Genomic DNA, 17,466 nt, shown 5'->3' on the forward strand with positions numbered 1-17,466 from the left:
TTACAAGTATATCAAACAGCCTTATTCTGAGTTAAGTGAAACATGCAAATATCAAGAACTGTATTCAATAAATAATTTGACATTTGATGCGAATTGAAATGATCATTTCTTAGAAAGATAAAAATGAAAGGATGGTTGATTTTAAAAGATGTGAGTGCAAAAGTAATGGCTTTCAACCTACCTAGGCACACATACAGAGAGAAGCAAATGGGCTTGGAAAGGAGAAGCAATTGTAGAAGACCTCTTCACAAACTGAAGACAATTTGAAACAGAAGTCATGACCTATCACTTCATTATGGTAAACTCTTAAAACAGGAAGATTTGAGACTCTTCTCACTATTAGGCTTTTGTGTAAGTTCTGCAGAATTTGAAGTTTTATGCTACAGATTTTTCTAGTACAAGGATTTTGTTCATGTGTCTAGTTGCATTTACATGTACATGCAATGTCTATCCTGCGACTGGTGATTCACGTCACTTGCTATTGAAAAACAGGATCCACATAGATACAAGTTGGCTTATGGTAGACTGTGTTAGGGGTTTTTAGTTGCTAGTAAGTAATTTTTTTTTTTTATAAAGAATAGTTTTTATTTTAACAAATAAAATACACTAACACATACTTATAAGATTTTTTTTTTTATGTTGTGACAGTTCTGTGAGTTCTGTGTAATCATAAGCACGAGCATACACCTTGGTTCTTTTGCTCCATGCTTGGAGATTCTGAGAAGTGCAGATGTATGATGCTGTTTTAAGTCTGTACTTATACAGCAAAGGCTTCAGTTCCTATTCTGAAAAGGGCACCCCTGCCAGGACATAGGAAACCCAAACCTAGATGCCTGGAGCATGTATAGTAAATCTGACTCTTCAGATTGGTAGCACACACAAAGCAAATCTGTAGTGCTTTTGCAGTGAGACTAGACACTGTATCATGTGCAACATAGAACTGTGGTGGTATAAAAGATGCCTGGGACCTCTCTCAGTCTTAACTTTACTCTGTAGATACATGTTTTCAATTTGGCTTCTTGGAAGAATGAAAATTTATGTAAATGGTGGTTCCACGTTCTGTTTTAATTGTGGAAATGTTTTGTTCTCAGACTTTGGGCTGGGTCCTTTATATTGCATGTGTGCATGTATGTGTGCACACAATTGACAATAATTGTCAAGTCAGTCATTTGTGACATCTCTAGTATTGAAGCTTGTGTAGCTTGGGGAGGGGGGTGAAAATGAGTTGCATGGACTTAGTTCTGTAACTGTTCTGAAGGAAAATTCTACTAAAATGCTTGCAAGTTGAGTTAATGCATACTTATATTCTGTGTGTATGTGTAATTATTGTAAAATATGCATTATTTACAGCAAATGTTGATTGGGGGTTGCACAAAATTATCACCTTGGTGAGTGAAAGAGCATCAATCTTTAAAATACAATATGATCTCTGAATGCTTCAGACAATGGAAATTAATTAGTGCTGCATGGAGACATCAGTGCTGTCTTTTTTAAAAAGGTTGTACTGCATAGTCTAGGAAAATGGTCTATTGTAGCAACAGGCAATTGAAAATAAGCACAATACAAATAATTCTGGAGAGAGATGGAAAATACGAATGCAATGAAATTAGTTTTCTTCATGATCTCTTACTACTGAAGATTAAAAAAAAGTATCTAAACTACCTAAGGTATATGCATGTTTTTTCTGGATTGCTGCACTGTAAAATTCAATAACACCTTTGTTAATGAAATCCTGTTGAAAGGGGTAAAAGTTCTCTGCCATGTCGAGAAGTTTAATAAATGTTATTGCAAATAAAACAAAGCTAGTAACTATAGGACAACATTGTTGTCATTGATAACGTTTGTATTATAGTTTCTTGCTGTTTTTTGTAAGACAATTGCCATTCTTCCTTTTGGGAGTTGGAGGTATGTCTTATTTACTTTTGGTGATCCTAAATTAGAAGAATACATTGTGTCTATGTAGAAAACCTAATTAACCCATGGTTTCTCTATTGGCTTTTATCCCTCACCTTCTGTCTTATTGTTACGTGTTTTCTGCAGTAAATTTGAAGGACGTTATCGTACGTTATAACTTGCAATGTAAACTAAAACACAGGTTTTCATGTGAGCAGTGCATTGCTCAAAACAATGAATCCTGTTCTGCAAGTGTTGAGCTTCATCTTCTAAGAATCAATGGAAGATCAAAATGCCCAGCAGTCACTCAAGATCAGGCTCATCAGAGGCTTTCTTCTGTCAAAAATCATCCAGTGACTCCCAGCTATGTGACAGTATGCTGAATACTGGAGGGTAAGATTAACCCGGTGCACCTAGTCAGTCTGGGAACAACAAAAGCCACTTCACAGTCTAGCAACAACAGTTGTTCATAATGCAGGGTGGACAGAATTTAAATCTTTTTGTTATTGTTATTCTAGAAAAAAAGTGAACATGGTGCTTTTTCATCCAATCGGTAGACCACAATTTGCCACCTGCTAGAATGCCACCTGAAGTTGTGTTTAAAAAATAATAATAATAAAAAAATCTCAGTAATGTCAAAGTCATCACTTGTATTACTGCCACTTTTATGTGAGGGTTGCAGAGGTGTCTTTGATTGGAAAAGACTAGGAATCTGGACTATTTACCAAATACTGGCTTTTAGTTTCACTGGCACTGAATTAAATCCAAGAAAATATTTGTGTCTCTCTGCTTGATGGCAAATACAAGCTACATTAAGCATATTTAAAAAATAATTTATAGACATAAATTGGACCAAATCTGAAGCTGGCTTTCCTTGTTGTTGTTAAGATTTCAGTGACTACTTTATAATTTTTTTATACTCTGGTTTACTTATCTGAAGGTGACATAAAATGCATATGTAAAATAATTAAATGACAATAAAATGCTTGTTCAGTCAACTTTAATCAAAAGACTGTTTTGAAATTCATAAGTCTCAGTAATAATGTATTTTAAATTAAGGAACTGCTTACTAGTACCTGAAGTAGAATTATACCTTAAAACCTTGTAACACTCAAAATGATAAAATGATAAAATTGAAAACTGCAAAATATTTAAAAAGAATCACAGTAAGGTTTATGACAGGAATAGTAATATTATTATTGTATTTTTTGTACTTGTATCATCATTCCCAAAGAAACTGTTCACCTGCAATCACTGTTTAGGAAGATCACTGAAAAGTAATCCTGTTCAGTTCATATGAAAGTAAAAGGTAAGTTTGCCGTAGACTTTGACAAGGAGCAACCTCTTACAAAACTGAGAATTGAACTGGGTGCTTTGCCAATTTGTAAAATTAAACTAAAATTTCAAAACAGTTCCTTAACTGTATTGCTTGCTAGATAATAAAGTAAACCAGACAAAATCAAGTTGGCAGACATTTAGATGTCAGTTCTTCATCTGGCAGTCTGTCTGCATTCTGAAGAACTGCAAGCTAAGCTCTGCTAAGCTCAGGGCTCATAGGCTGTGTTTTTTAATTAAGGGGAGGGCAGGATGCCTCCTCATACTTGGAATGCAGCTAGTTTCAGAGAAGTGAATATTTAGTATGACCTCCTATACTGAGCCTTCTAACTTTGAACATTGCTTTAACAATTAAGCTCTTCTGGCCCTATGTTTAAATAGCTGTCCACAGCTACTGCAAATTGATTTATTGCCTGATGGGGATCAGGGATGCTGAGCAAACACAGAACAGTTTCTAATTTAAGTATTGCACCACTGGTTTTGTTGTTGTTGCTTGATCACTTGTTTTAACATCAGCATGTGTTCTCAATGTAGTTTTATATGCTCTTCTTTTGCAGTTTTTAAAGCATTAAAAACGGAGATGGCATAACACACAGCTCTAAGCCGAATGTGGTAGGGTAATTATTATTCAAGTTCACTGATGCTGTCTGTAAATAGATACTGTTTAAGTTTACATAACTTTGCTTAATTGTAAAGATTGGGTATAATATTTTCCATCTGAGTATCTGCTGCAGGCTGATTTGTAGTTTTGATTTCTTGTTCTTTAACATTTCTTTTAAATATTACCTTAAATTACCCAGATATTTGAAAATGGAGCTCCCAAATATATGGGTTTGCTCTTAATTAAAAGTTGTAGCAGTATTTTTTGGAAGGTCTTCAGTACACTCAGCCTGTTGGAAATGTACTTAAATCTTGAGCAGAACAGAAAGGAGGAAAGTATCACCCCTGAGGTCAAAGGATGTATCTTTTTTGTTATTAAGACTATGGACTTCTATGCCACCACAATCAGCCTTGAATGCAGCTTCAGCAGCTATCTTACCTGGGTATCTCATCTGCAGTGACATTTTACATGATCATTTTGACCTATGCCTTGCTTGGGTCTGGAACTGAGAAGATGAGATGCTTTCACACGCTCAATGCTCCATGATGTAGCTATGGGATGAAGCTATGGGATGTAGCTATGGGATGCAGGCTGTTTGATTTGAGTAGGGAAGAACTGATCTTGCAGCATGGTAAAGTTGACACAACACTTCTTTCTTTCTAAATGTTTTTTTACTGGAAAGTGATTAGGAGAAATCAGCAGTGGGAATGGTGGGTGTGTTTTGGGACAAGGAAATTGCTTGCATAAGGTACTGGGCCTGAGATATTAAGACTAAAAAGAAAGAGAAGGAGGGTTGCAGGCGATCAAAACTGCTTGAACAGAGATGTAAGGCTATACCCTTGGCCAAGCACAAGGGTAACTGTGTAATTGGGTTATAAAGTTGAAGAGCAAGACCTACTTTTTGGTACATACCCAGAGCACAGAACATACAAAGAAGGTGAATGTTGACATGGGTGGAAGTTAAATCATGTGAAAAAGCCTAAGAAAAGAAGCAACTAGACAATGGGAGTGAAAACAAAAAAAAAAAAAATTATGCAGCTAAATGTGAATCTGAGAGTGAGGAGCTCCAGAATAAGATTAAAGAAGAGTACAGCTAGGACAGCTGGAACAGTGATGAGAATCAGACACTACCATTAACTAGATAAGAAAAACAAAACTAGGATGAAGAGCCAAGAGCGAGGAGAGAATGAGTGTGGGTTAGAAATAACAAACGAAGATAAGGAAAAACAGGGACATGGGGAGCAAACAGGCGGGAGTGTTCTATTTAAAAAAAAAAAAAAAAAAAGAAAGAAAAGCCCTCTCCTGGAGCTTGGAAGAAAACTCAAGGGTTGCTGTCACCCTTCTGTCAGTAATACCTGTGAAATCCAGTGCTGGAGAGACTTGCTCTGCCTCAAATGCTAAGCCAAACACAGGACTGTGCTAGCGGGTACTTCATGGAGAAGCAGAAAATTCAAAGCGGTGGATGAATTATGTGGGTGCCATTACTGATGTGGCTGTTGCTGGCAGAAGACTGGTCACATTTGTCCTAGAAGAGAAACAGTGTTGAAAGTCTTTGGAGAGCTGAATGACCTGAAGACTTCTGTCTTAGCCCTTGCCTTTGCAACAGAGCTCCTTGATAAAGCTGTTTTAAGACTTTAATGTTACACTGTGTACTAATTATTTGCATCTTGTTTTTGGATGTGTGAAAACTCCAGGGTTTGATCAGAGGCAGCTCTGGATGCTTGGTGAGTAAGATTACTGCAGCTGAAGCCAGTGGAAACTGGGCCTTGAAGTAAGTGTTTTCTATTTGCCAAGTCCTGACAGGTCTACAAGGTATCAAGCCAGACGATCTATAACTGTCTCAAGTGTAATATTCATATCCCCTCATCTGAGGGGTGTATTGTGAAACTAAACTAATTAATATTTCCAAAGCAGGTGAATACCAAAAAGATCCGTTAAAGCCCACAAGGAAATTAATAGGTCTGTATGCAGAGTAGGATCTGAATGTGTGTGTAGTGAATAAAGCATACACCACGCTTTCAAAAATAAACATAAAACATAATACTGAAGGGCTTTTTGAAAATTAAACACAGAGACCTCTGGGGGGGGGGGGGGGGGGAATTTGTGGACATACAACAAACAGTTGTTTCATAATACATGAATAGATGTGTGACAGAATGGAGAAACAAGGCCTCACAGGTGAGCTCATTGCTGTTAAGATAATGACTGCTTGATTTTTTTACCTCAAAAGTTTCACTATAATTTATATTGTTTATTTGGTATGTATCTGTGTTATACATGCCTGATTATCTATTACTGTGGAGAGGCTATTTGCCACAATGCACTTCCAGCTTCAGTACTTCCCTATTGAGTAACAGTTTATAGAATTGGGAACTCCTAAACATAGCTTCAACTGTTTTGGAAGTGCCTGAGGTACCTAACGGACTAGGAATGGGGTTAACAGGAGATAAAAGTGGGAACCTAACCAACTCCCTCTGAATTTCACTGTGTTAGCCTCTTGAAAAATCCTGAGAGTCCCGAGGAGCTGACCAGTACTGGTCTTGAGTCTTCAAAGACTTCAGCATGTGCCGAGTTTGGTGCATGTGAATAAGCCCATTGTGTCCACCCACCTAAAACTGCGCACGAGATTGAGGCCTAAGCAGGAGACAGATAGCCAAAGAATGAGGAGGAGGTGCGAGCAACGGTTTCAGACATGTGGTGTGTTTTTTTTTTTTTTAGTTCTGTGATTGTCTGTCTTTCTTGCAAACTTGTCCTTTTTTAAAAAGTTCTTCTTCTTGTGTGTGTGTGTGGGAGGAGCAGAAAAGCCTTTAGTTGACTGGATTTAAAAAAATAAAATAAAATACTACCGCCACTTCTCATGCAATTGTGTTTACCATTACCTGTGTCACTAATATATGTCCAAACAAGGAAATTTAAAGAAAAAGGCAAAATGCTTGGAGTTCTTGTTGTCGCTGTTGTTGTGTTCCTTTGGTTGGTTTCCTTCCAGCTCAAGCATTCTGTCTTTCTGGCTATGTGTTCGTTTCTTTGGAAACGGCTGTAGGATGGATTTTTGATTGACTGTGTTGTCAGATGGATTATCAGAGTTGTGAGCTTTTTAGAATGGTAGACATGAACGTGTGATAAGAAAAAAATATTTTGTACTTTAAATGTTTCAAAATTTTGCATCATAAAAACAAGCTAGATTGAATATTTAAGAGGTCACTTAGGGAAAAAGTTTATTTTTTAAAGATGTCAGCCAGTTTAGTTACTAGGAAAATTTTATTTTAATGTGAGGAAAGGCTTTTACTAATGTGACTGATGGGAATATTAATACCTAAGCAATGTAGGATAGCTTCTGCAGAGCTGCAATGCTGATTTTAAAGAGCAATTTTAATGTGTAGCTGCTCTGGATTACAAGCAGAAAACAGCTTTTACCCTGACCTATACCCGCATCTATTTGTTACAGCACTTACGTGCACAGATTTCTGCGTGACTCCCATCTAGCGCTTCTGAGTTTGTTTCCTGCCTGAGTCAGGGCTCAGCAAGGCCAGCTGTCCTCTAGCCTGCTGGCGGTTGGTGCTGCTCTGCTGGTGCTGGTGCTGCCGAGGTCGGGGGCAGATTGCTGGGGGTGACGTCAGTGCGTACCTTACTGCAAGAGCTAATCCCCCGCTGGGGAGAGAGTCTAATAATCTCCTCGCTGGGGAGACTGGCGTGTTCAGGATCGCACGTTGTATATTCTTCCGTGTCTGCAAAGCAATCAGCAAAGTCAGTGTTTCTGAAGCTCTATTGACTAACATGGATGCCTGCTCGACTGAGGTTGTTTCTATTTTTGTGTTGAGGTGCATAGGCACAGGAAAGAAAATTGACTTTTTACAGGTGTGCGTATCAAACAAGACTGACAGACCAGCAAAATTAGGTTGGGGAGGTCCAATAAGTGAAATAATAAAGTAATCAAAGATGCTGTAAGACAAAATATCCCATTTGTGGACATCCAAAATAACACAAGCTACATTTCTGCTTGGATCAAGCTGACTTCTGTAGCAAAATACAGCCTCCCAAACCATGACACAATACAAGTGAAGGCAGACATCAGCCCAGCCAGTGCTCAGATGGGATGACACAAGGGTCTCCAATAGCTTCCTTGGACTTAGCACCAAGTGTTTGGCGTCACTGGTCAGGGAAATTACATTGAGGAAGAGGGGAAAGAAAAAGGCCACAAGTTTCCCAGGCTTCTCTGTGATGTGGTATGTGGTGGTTTATGCAGGCCTTGTGACATACAGCAAACTGAATGGCTGGGACAGAGACTGTTATTCATTACGGAGGGCTGCAACCACACTTTCAGTGGCAGCCACTCATTATTTGGCTTTCAACTCCAGACTGAGCAATCTGATGGAGCTGGGAATAACATGGACACGGATGGGATGCTGAAAATGTAAGGTAGCATGGCGCGTGGATGCCTTATAGACGTTGACCTTACTTGATGCTAGACTCTTTAATATGCTCTGCTATTAAGCTGTTATTAGCTCTGTCTTAACTGACCTTTCCAGTTCTAATGGCACGAACTGCTGAGTACCCAACTAGAGCAGCACCAAGCATTCATCTGCAGGAGGACAGAGGCAGAGGAGGGCCTCGGGGAGGGAGGACGGTATGCTTTTTGTCTCGTTTTTCCCCTTTTCCTTTTTTATTTTTTTTTTCTCCTTAGCAGCCCTTGCTATAGCAGCGATAGCAAGCTGTGCCTGTCCGGAGTTTGCGTAACTGCCTTTCCCGGTGCCCTGGCCCCCCCGCCGCGGCACCTGGGGCTGCCCGAGGCCGCCGGGGGAAGGGGGGGGGGGGGGGAGCTCGGGGCGGCTGCGCCCTAAGGCGACGGTGAGGGGCGCGCAGCCCTGGCAAAACTGCCGGCGTTTTCCGCGGCCGCGGAGCCCCCGCTGGGGCTGGCAGCGCTCCTGGCACGGCCGGGGGAAGAAGTGACCGGCTCCGGATTTCCAGCCCTGCGACAGGAGGAAGGCGACCGGGAAGTGGTGCGGGGAGAGCCAGCCTGTGCGGGGCTCGGATGCGAGGGCGAGCCGCAGCCGCTTCTTCGCGGCAGCCCTTTCAAAAGTCCGTGTTAAATGTGACACCCCGGCGAAATGGGAGCAGCAGAAACTCCCCGCTACCCGCCCCTAGCCCCCTCCCCTTCTCCACCTCCCCCCCGCCCTTTTCCATGGAAACTCGTAAAAAGGAGGAGGAGGAGGAGAGTTTGCTACGGAAAAGTCTCACCTTGGTCTGAAACAGTTTCAGGCGTTTCTGCAGGATCGGAGCTGCCCGTCTCGGGGGAGGGGAGGAGGCAGGCAGGCAGGGAGGAAGATCTTTAGCTACCTATCTCTTTCTCTCTCTCTCTCTCTCTCTTTTTTTTTCTTTTTTTTTTTTTTTTTTTTTTCCGCTCGCTCTTATTTTTATTCCAGCAGCACTTCTCTCCACCCCTCCTCCCCGCCCCCCCTCCAGGTTGATCGGCTGAGAGGAGGCTTTGCGCGCTGATCCCTCCGGGGGCTTTAAAACAAAACCCGGCCCCGTGCAGCCCGTAGCGGCTCGGGGCGCCTCGGCGCTGGAGCGGAGCTGGGCACCGCGGAAACTTCGCTTGGAAAAGAAACCTCCACCGCTTTCCCGGGGATCCACGTGAGAGCAGGAGAGCCCGGCTGCAAGATCTCAGCGCTGCTGCTGCGATTTTACTTTTTGTTCTCCTTGATATTTTTTTTTTTTTTTTTTTGCTGTTTGTTTGTTCTTACTTTCATTTTGGAACCGGTTCTCAGCTGCTTGGCTGAATTTCTGGAGAGCAGTGGACCTTTTATATTGCCTTCCTCTGTTTTAAACAAACTATGGACGCTTAAACTTTTCTCTTTCCCCCTCCCCCTCGCTCCTTAACCCCCACCCGTCAGCTCATGGGGCTAACACTGCAAAGCAGCCGCAGGAGAGCGAAATACACGGCCACTGGTTTATTTTCCCGTCTCCTAAATTGCAGTTAATTCTTCTCATCCTCCTCCTCATCACCCGTTCTCTCGAGCTTTTTGGCTGCCAGGAGTCGATCTGCGCGTTGTTTTTATCTGATCTCGATTCTTTTGTTGTTGTTTAAATGCCGTGCGCTGCTTATCTAGAGAGAGAGCTATATGGAGATAGAGGCATATAGTGAATGCGCGTGTGTTTCCATAAGACTATCAAGGGAGCAGATCAGAAGCAGCCCGGATCCTGACCCTGACTGTATGAATAAGTAAGCAGGATGCTGACGACTGTGTGTTAGTTGCCTGTAAGGTTTTCGTAAGTTAAAGGGGGACGGAGGAGAGGGGGCGGGGGGGGGGGGGGGGGGGGGTCAGACCACAGACAGAGCGTAGAGTAAGTGTTTGTGCGGAGGGGGGGAAGCTCTGACACTTTTCCCTGCTCCCTCCTGCCTAGCCGCCGCCTCCCATCACTCGGACTGCGCGGTTTGCCGTAGCGGACCCCCCCCCTCCCTTTTCTTTCCGTCCGTCCTTCTCTCTTTCTCCTCTCCCCTCTCCCGGTGGCGGTTCGCTGATGTGCAGCCCGGATCCATCTTCCGGCAGCAGCAGCGGGACCGGGGGCGGCGGCGCGGCGGGAGGCGGGCGCGCAGCGGGGAGCGGAGCGGGGCGCGGGCAGCGGCCGCCGCCGCCTCCTCCTCCTCCGCGGGAAGTTTGCCCGGCCTGTGGCAGAGGCGAGGGGACGCCCTGACGGTCGGGAGCTCCCCGAGCTCTCCTCGTCCACCCCCTTGCGCCCAGCTACGCACCCAGCCGCTTCTCCCCGCTGGGCTGGGGGCAGGAGGGGCAGCGGCGCTCATGCTGCGCGCTGCCTTGCGCCCGTCTGACCGGGGCTGCCTGGAGAGCACCGGCTCTCCGAGGAGCCTCTAGGTGGAGAAGGAAAAAACAAAAACAAAACACCAAAAAAAAAAAAACAAACCCAAGCCAACAAAAATAACTGACCGAGCGAGCAAAATCCCAAATCAACCAAAAAAACCTGTGGTTCCTCCATCCCTTACCCTCCTTTTTCAAGCCGGCGTGGACAGCTGAACCGTCCGCCTAATTCATCTGCGTCCTGTCCACCACCTCTCTGCCCGAGGGAGGATGAAAATGCTTTGCTGGAGGATGGCACTGTGGCTGGCCGGGTGGACTGTCTGTGGGAAGCCTTCCTCCTGCTCTGGCCTCGATTATGACTACACTTACGATTTCACCGAAGAGGATAAAGCCGAGGCGATAGATTACAAGGATCCTTGTAAAGCCGGTAAGTGACTTCCACGTCCAGGGCAGCTCCCCCCACCCTTTTCCCGGCCGGTGGCCGTGTCTCGGCCGCAGTTACGCCGTGTGCTCGGGGGGCAGGTCGGGGGCTCACCTGCTCCTCCTCGGGGGCGCAACCGGAGCCCCGCGCCCCTCTCGCTCACCTAGGGAAGGCGCCCGGGACTCCCCCGGCTGCGACCCCTCCCCCCGCCCTCCGTGCTGCCGGAGGGGGGCAGGAGGGGCTCCGCGGGGGGCTGCGGGCTGGCCAGGGACGGGGCAGCGGCGGCGGGGGGCGTCTCGGCATGGCTCAGAGGTTTGCAGGCAGGATCGGGCCCCGCCGCACCGGCGGAGAGCGGCCGGGTCCCGCAGGCGGCGCCGGAGGGCGGCGGCGGCTCCTCCCGGGCTCCTGCCCGCCCCCGCGGCGGCAGCGGGCGCCGCCTCCCTGGGCTGCCTTCTTCGCAACCTGTCACCCCTCCTCGGCCCGGAACCCCGGCTCTCGGGGCCGCCCGCAGGGTTGCCGAGCCCGGCGGTGCCTCGGGGCGCCCCGTCGGAGCGGGTGGCTGCGCTGCGCCCTCCTGCTGCGCGCCCCACGCAGAGCCGGGACAGCCTCACTGCAAGGGAGCCTTGTCCTACAGCACGTCCTGATGTGGGGCTCCGGTGCCTTGCTCTATGTATACAGCCCGCGGGCCGCTGAAATTATCGGCAGCCTCGCTTATCTTACAAGCCTGGTTCACTGGTGTAGCAGTGGACAAGTGACTCTTGATGCGATCTTCAAAACGTACTGCGAGCCACGGTGGTGGTACGCTCCCGACAGCTTTATTGTCAAAGAAGTGCCTAAGTTTTCCAGCAGTCTCCTTTGCATTAATTAGTTATTTTATATTCTGAAAACTAGTTCAGCCAAAGGTTGTGTTCGCTATGTCTGTGTGGTTTTGTTTAATTTATTGAGGAGAATGTGGTGAACATATATGCCAAATATGCAGACACTATGTTTTCCTAATCACAAAAATATTTTGTTCCTAAGTGTGAATTGTTAGGTCCTACTTGTCTACAACTGAGGAATGCCCAAGTTCAAAAAGAGTAGAAGCAACTGAAAACAAAACATTATTACTTTTTTTCCAATTAGCACTCACAAATGTAAGCGACTGGTCATAATTAAGTTGAACTTTTTTTTTTTTTCCCTGTTTTGTAATTCTTTAAAAAGATTCATACAAGTCATTTTATTTAATGAGGTATAAGTGTATACTCTGTCTGCTGTGGGATTTCTGTTATACTTCTTGGTTCGCAGTGGAAGTAATTAAAAATTACAATTCATGACAGTGTTTTAAGCTTATGCATGAAAGATGATGGTAAGACACTGTGAAATATGATTAGTGTTGACAGTTCCCTGCCATCACTTTGTTTTGTTTAGTTTAGAGGAAGAGACATACTTTTAGAAAGTTTGGCCCATTTAGTTACTTCATGGAAGTTCTTGCTGCTGCTGCTGCTTCTTGAGGTGCTTACAATCACAGAATACTACTGTGATAAGAGACAGGTAGATGCATGAAAGATTAGTTGTATGTTGTTCTCATTGATTGTAAAAGCAATTGAACCTCTGAGCGAGGTTCTATATTCAGTAAATAGCCCATTCTTGTTATTTTAGCATACGGTCATTCTTCAGAACTGAAAATGCATGGTACTTACTGCTGCACACTGTACCATACACCAATTGTTTTTGATAAAAAGTTAGAAAGTTTGATGTACCAATGTAACTGATCTTCTAAGACTAATTCCCAAATACTCTTCCTTCTAAATCTTCCCTAGAGGCTGCATTAGTACTAGCTTGTGAAGTCCTGATGCGTGCAATCCCCATCAAAGATGATGATAATTGTGGATGCTCAGCCTCTTTTGGAGGATAATGCAAATATACATTCTTGCTAGGTCAGTTCTTACCATCTGGGGTGGATATAGGACTCCCATGGGTAATTTTGCTGTTATCTGTCATTAGGATGCCTTCCACAGTGAGGCTGTAAAGCAGGACAAAGCCAGGCTTCACACCTGGAGGTGTGAGTTGTTCATCTTCAGGTCTGTGTGGCTCCTCTATATGTAAAATAGCTGGATAAAACCAGATAATCCTTGCCAGGATTGTGTTCACCATATGCAAAATTTGTATCTTAGATATAATTAACACCTGCTTTTCCTGCAGGGCCTACAGCTGAGGCTGTAGAAGTGCTGTTTTTCAACTGTTCAGGCTGGTAACAGTTAGGTTCCAGGTATAAGTGAATTTTGTCAACTTGGTACAAGGTGAGAAACACCCAAACTCAGTTAGGATTTTACATAGTAATGTACTTCAAAAAATGTTGGAGAGTCCTATGCAATTTTTACAGATCTGCCAGAATAATTTCATCTACCCTAATATGTAAGCTAATAAAATCCTTTGAAACCAGCCACAACTAAGATCCCAAAATATGCTGATGCAAGTTGAATTTAACTGTATTTTAAAAGTTGCTTGTATTCTGCTTTTCTTCAATCAGTAGTGTTTTCTGCTTAATTTTTATTCCACAGACCACGTAAAAAATGTTAATGGTTTCGTGACATCAACCACAATACACAAAGCCTCTAGCCTATGGCTAGATATGGTTATAATTCTATACAGATAACTATCTGTAGATACAGCTCTAACTCTGTTGAATCAGAGACCTTTTGGTAGGCCCCCTTTTTCCTTGTTGTTCCCTTTTGTGGAAGAGCTGGGGAACTCTACCAGAAATGGAAAGAAGCAGTCTCTAAGATATTATTTATAGTTTTTTATTTATTTATTTATTTATTTTTTTTGTGATTAGTTAGAAGTATTCTGAATGTATTTTAACACTTAACGAGAAAGGTCTCATTTTGTCTAGTGTGCTTAGAACCATACTGTTCCTCAGACTTCAAATTCCCAGAAGGAATGTAAGGTGCATTTTAAAAAGTACATTATATTATAGTACAATATATTTAAGTACATTATATTATAGTACAATATATTTAAAAAATATATATATTTCCAGCTTGAAAATTGAAATCTACAGATAACAGGAGTTTGATAGATGCAGAGTAGGGTTAAGAGTTGTTTCTGGAACTGATGTTCTCAGTTGCATAAAAAACTGCAGCTGTTTATACAATAAACCCAAGCTTAGTCTCAGCAGTGAAGCCAGCACCTTGAGAGCTCTTGGGATAAGGGGTCTCTTGGAAGAGGAGCCTGGGGAAGTGCTGTTATGATGGTGCTTAGGAGAAGAGATATGGTAAGGAAGCTTTCAACACTGAGGAGACTAACTTGATGAGCTGTGTGGTTTCCTGTGTGTTTTTCTGCAGTCCTTTAACCTATGTATGAATTTTGGGTCATGCTACTTCTTCTAACAAGTATCCTGGCATGCTCCAACAGCGGGATGTGATGTAACATGGTTTCTGTGCTTCTGATGTCTCAGATATTTCCTTGTGTCTCTCTGCAGGATATTGCCCTCAGTGTTTACCATTGTGAAGTTCAAGTGTAAGGCATTCTTAGTTTATCTTCTCAGATCTAATTTGCCGGAAGATGCAAAGCTGGGAATGCCATACTCATCACAATGATAGGCTTTAAAGAATCTAGGAGCATAGATCAACATTTGTATAAATCAAGTATTATACCAAAAATTAAAATGCCTAATTAGATTTAAATGGGCATTGTCAAGCTTTTCAGATTGCAGTTTGCACCTACATTAATCTCTGGATTCCTGAGGCTTTTCTTTTTTTTGTGTGTGTTCACAGCTTACAATGAATTAAGGATATTGGTTGAGAAACATTCAGAATGAGATGGGTAGGAAATTTCCCATCCTATAATACTCATTCGTAGTCTGCATTTAGTTGGTATTAAAGGTTTTTGAATTCTTTTGTTTCATTGAAAAAGACAAAAAAAAAAAAAAAAACCCAAAAACAGAATAAGTGGTATTCTGGGGTGATCTTCCAGTTAAAATACTCATTGTCTTGTGAGAAGTGAGGAAACGAGGCTTAGCTTTGTTGCATATCTGCATCACTGAGATCTGTTGCAGCCACTGGGCAGCTGGCTATCCTGAGATAAATCTCTTTTATAATTTCTTCTTGGAGGTATTTCATTTCCTAAGAAATTATTAAAGGTTAGGGGAATAGGCTCCAAGTTGAATTCCTTGATCTATTGTTTTTTCCTGGTTGTGGGCCTTGGTTGTATTTGCACCAGAAATTGGCTTGCACCAGAGACCCTTCCAGGAAAAACCCAGTAGTTAATTTGGATGATGTTTTTTATGTGATGAGAAACATTTCAGCTGTATGCATGCTAATATGCAGTTTGGTAATATGAAAAATTTTAAAACCTGTAATTATACACTTGAATCTTTTGCATAATTTATGACTTGAGATCTTTTGTCTTTGTTTGGGTTATGTGGAAAATTCAGGGAGATACCTTCTGTGGTTTATACTAATACAGAGTACTGCTAATACCATTTGCCATATTGACAGGACTGTGGCTGTTCATGTAGCAAACTGACAGTGTAGGCAGCTGAAACAGGAACTGGCTCTTCTAAATGGTCTGTCCTAAATGGCCTCCAACCTTCTGTGAACTGACTTACAGGGTAAATCAGACTACTGAAAAAGTTAGGCTTTTAAGTCATGTTTCTTTTTCAAAGGTCTACACCATTACTTTCTTTGTGATGCCCTTTAATGTGGTATCTCAACACCTTTAAAAGAGATTTGTATGAACATAAAGTTCTTCTGCACTTCACTGGAAAGATTATTTCAATAGTGAAACTCGGGGAGAACTGTAGTAAATGGATAAATTTGACATTCTAACTTTGTGAATATCCTTCCATACTAAAAGCTCAATTTCATGTCCAGACCACTCTCCATAGGGACCTGTCTCTGAATATATTTCCGGTGTGTCAAGCGAGTGACCTGAGAGGAGTGGTATTACATCACTGCAGAACAAGCCTAATTGACAAATCTAATTGAGCTTGGAATCAGGTCCCCCAGGCAAGCACAGGAACATTCACCACACCTGGATGTCTGCCTTATGTCATTCTTATTGCCCCTCTGGAAAACAGGGTTGATAGGCTCATGACATAATTCCATTCACTTCTTTTTGGAGAAAAACGGTCGCATCTGTGGTGCGTGATACTGACAGAAGGGCTGTAAAATGGAAGAGTCAACTTCTGGCTCTCACAGGCACAGGGGACCTTGTGGAGGAAAACAGACTTTTTTTTTTTTTTTTTTTTCTTTTCCCCTAGATGCATTACAGTACTCTAAGTTTTATAACAGTGAATAAACTAAACAAGGGGAGAAAACTCTATTCTTTGTTTAGACAATGTGTGTTTATCTTTAAAATAAAATAGGTTTTTATGGTCTAGCTTTAGATTCATGAAAAGTCGGTTTATAGAATGCTGAAAAATGTTGTGGTTGTACAACATTCCTTTTATTTATTTATTTATTTTTATCAGAAGGGAAGATAATGCTTTATGTATTCCAGACAAAATCTGAGCTTTGGGCTTTAAACATTTTCAGTAGGGTGGACTGCATTTGATAGTGTTTGTCAAACTTGTCTCAGTCTCATTGGGGTTTATCTAACTTTGTTTTAGTCATCACTGGGTACAATCCACTCCTCCCATTCCTGATCACAAACAACCTGTCCTCCTCCCTGCTACCCTTCAGAGTTATAGCCACTGAAAGTGTGACTAGAAAAATCTTTGGGTATTTTTAGTTCTCTCTTTGTAGGACGTTTTTCTTTGCCAAGAAAGTGCCAGTGGTCGATCTGTTAATGTTTTAATGTATGTTCATTCTCCATGTCTTCTGCTCCTCTTTTACTTTTTTTCATGTATCTTCTCTTTCATTGTTCCTATGACAAGTTTTCCTTGTTTTTGGATTCTCCTTCTCCTCCGAATGTGCTTCCTACTTGCTTTTCAGCTTTTTTTTTTTTTTCTTTTTTCTTCTGTGCTGCCTGTCCACTGTCCAGTCACCTAATCTTCTTCTCTGTGTTCTCATAACTTATTCTCTTGCTTGCAAGTAACAATTATTTCCTCCAAATATAGCTTCCAGCTCCTCATTGGGTTTTCCGTAAGACAGTACTTTGGTAGTTCTGTAGCAAAGAACCATCTTTGCCCATGGCTGGACAAACAGAGGAGAAGGATGAGTGGGCTGTGCATGACGGTGTTGTTGGGGGCCTAACAGTGGAGTGCTTAGTGGGTTGCCAGTGATGTCTCAAACAGTGCATGTCAAATGCTGAAATATTCAACTATAAATGTTTATACAGAACACATACATGAACCTTTTGTCTCTGATGGACTCATGTACCTAAATTTCAAGATCTGATGTCCTTGCTGATAAGTAGAAGCAAAAGTGCTAGAAGTACTTGAAATCTAAAACTTGTATAAAAAGACACCAGAACAGGTATGC

At 42.6% G+C, this 17,466-nt stretch overlaps 1 protein-coding gene and 1 long non-coding RNA gene across 6 annotated transcripts in view; one reads left to right on the forward strand and one right to left on the reverse strand.

The window, feature by feature from the left end:
• Positions 1-564: 564 nt before the first annotated feature.
• On the reverse strand, positions 565-10,965 carry LOC137856144 (uncharacterized). The gene is made up of 3 exons (XR_011096223.1): positions 10,827-10,965; positions 5,185-9,944; positions 565-2,315 (listed from the first exon to the last, which is right to left on the reverse strand). It is a non-coding gene; the product is annotated as an uncharacterized lncRNA (long non-coding RNA).
• The window catches only part of TLL1 (tolloid like 1), a 130,013-nt gene continuing 122,696 nt past the window's right edge, over positions 10,150-17,466 (forward strand). For 4 of the 5 annotated variants that reach the window (XR_011096222.1, XM_068681171.1, XM_068681172.1 and 1 more), the window contains exon 1: positions 10,150-11,068. Coding sequence is in view for 3 of the 5 variants with exons in the window: in XM_068681171.1 (XP_068537272.1) it covers positions 10,912-11,068 (157 nt within the window). In the remaining 2 variants the exon portion in view is untranslated. The remainder of the gene's footprint in view (positions 11,069-17,466) is intronic. The other variant, XM_068681173.1, reaches the window with a different exon arrangement.

This window comes from Anas acuta, chromosome 4, assembly GCF_963932015.1.
Source record: "Anas acuta chromosome 4, bAnaAcu1.1, whole genome shotgun sequence".
In the NCBI taxonomy this organism is placed as follows: Eukaryota; Metazoa; Chordata; class Aves; order Anseriformes; family Anatidae; genus Anas; species Anas acuta.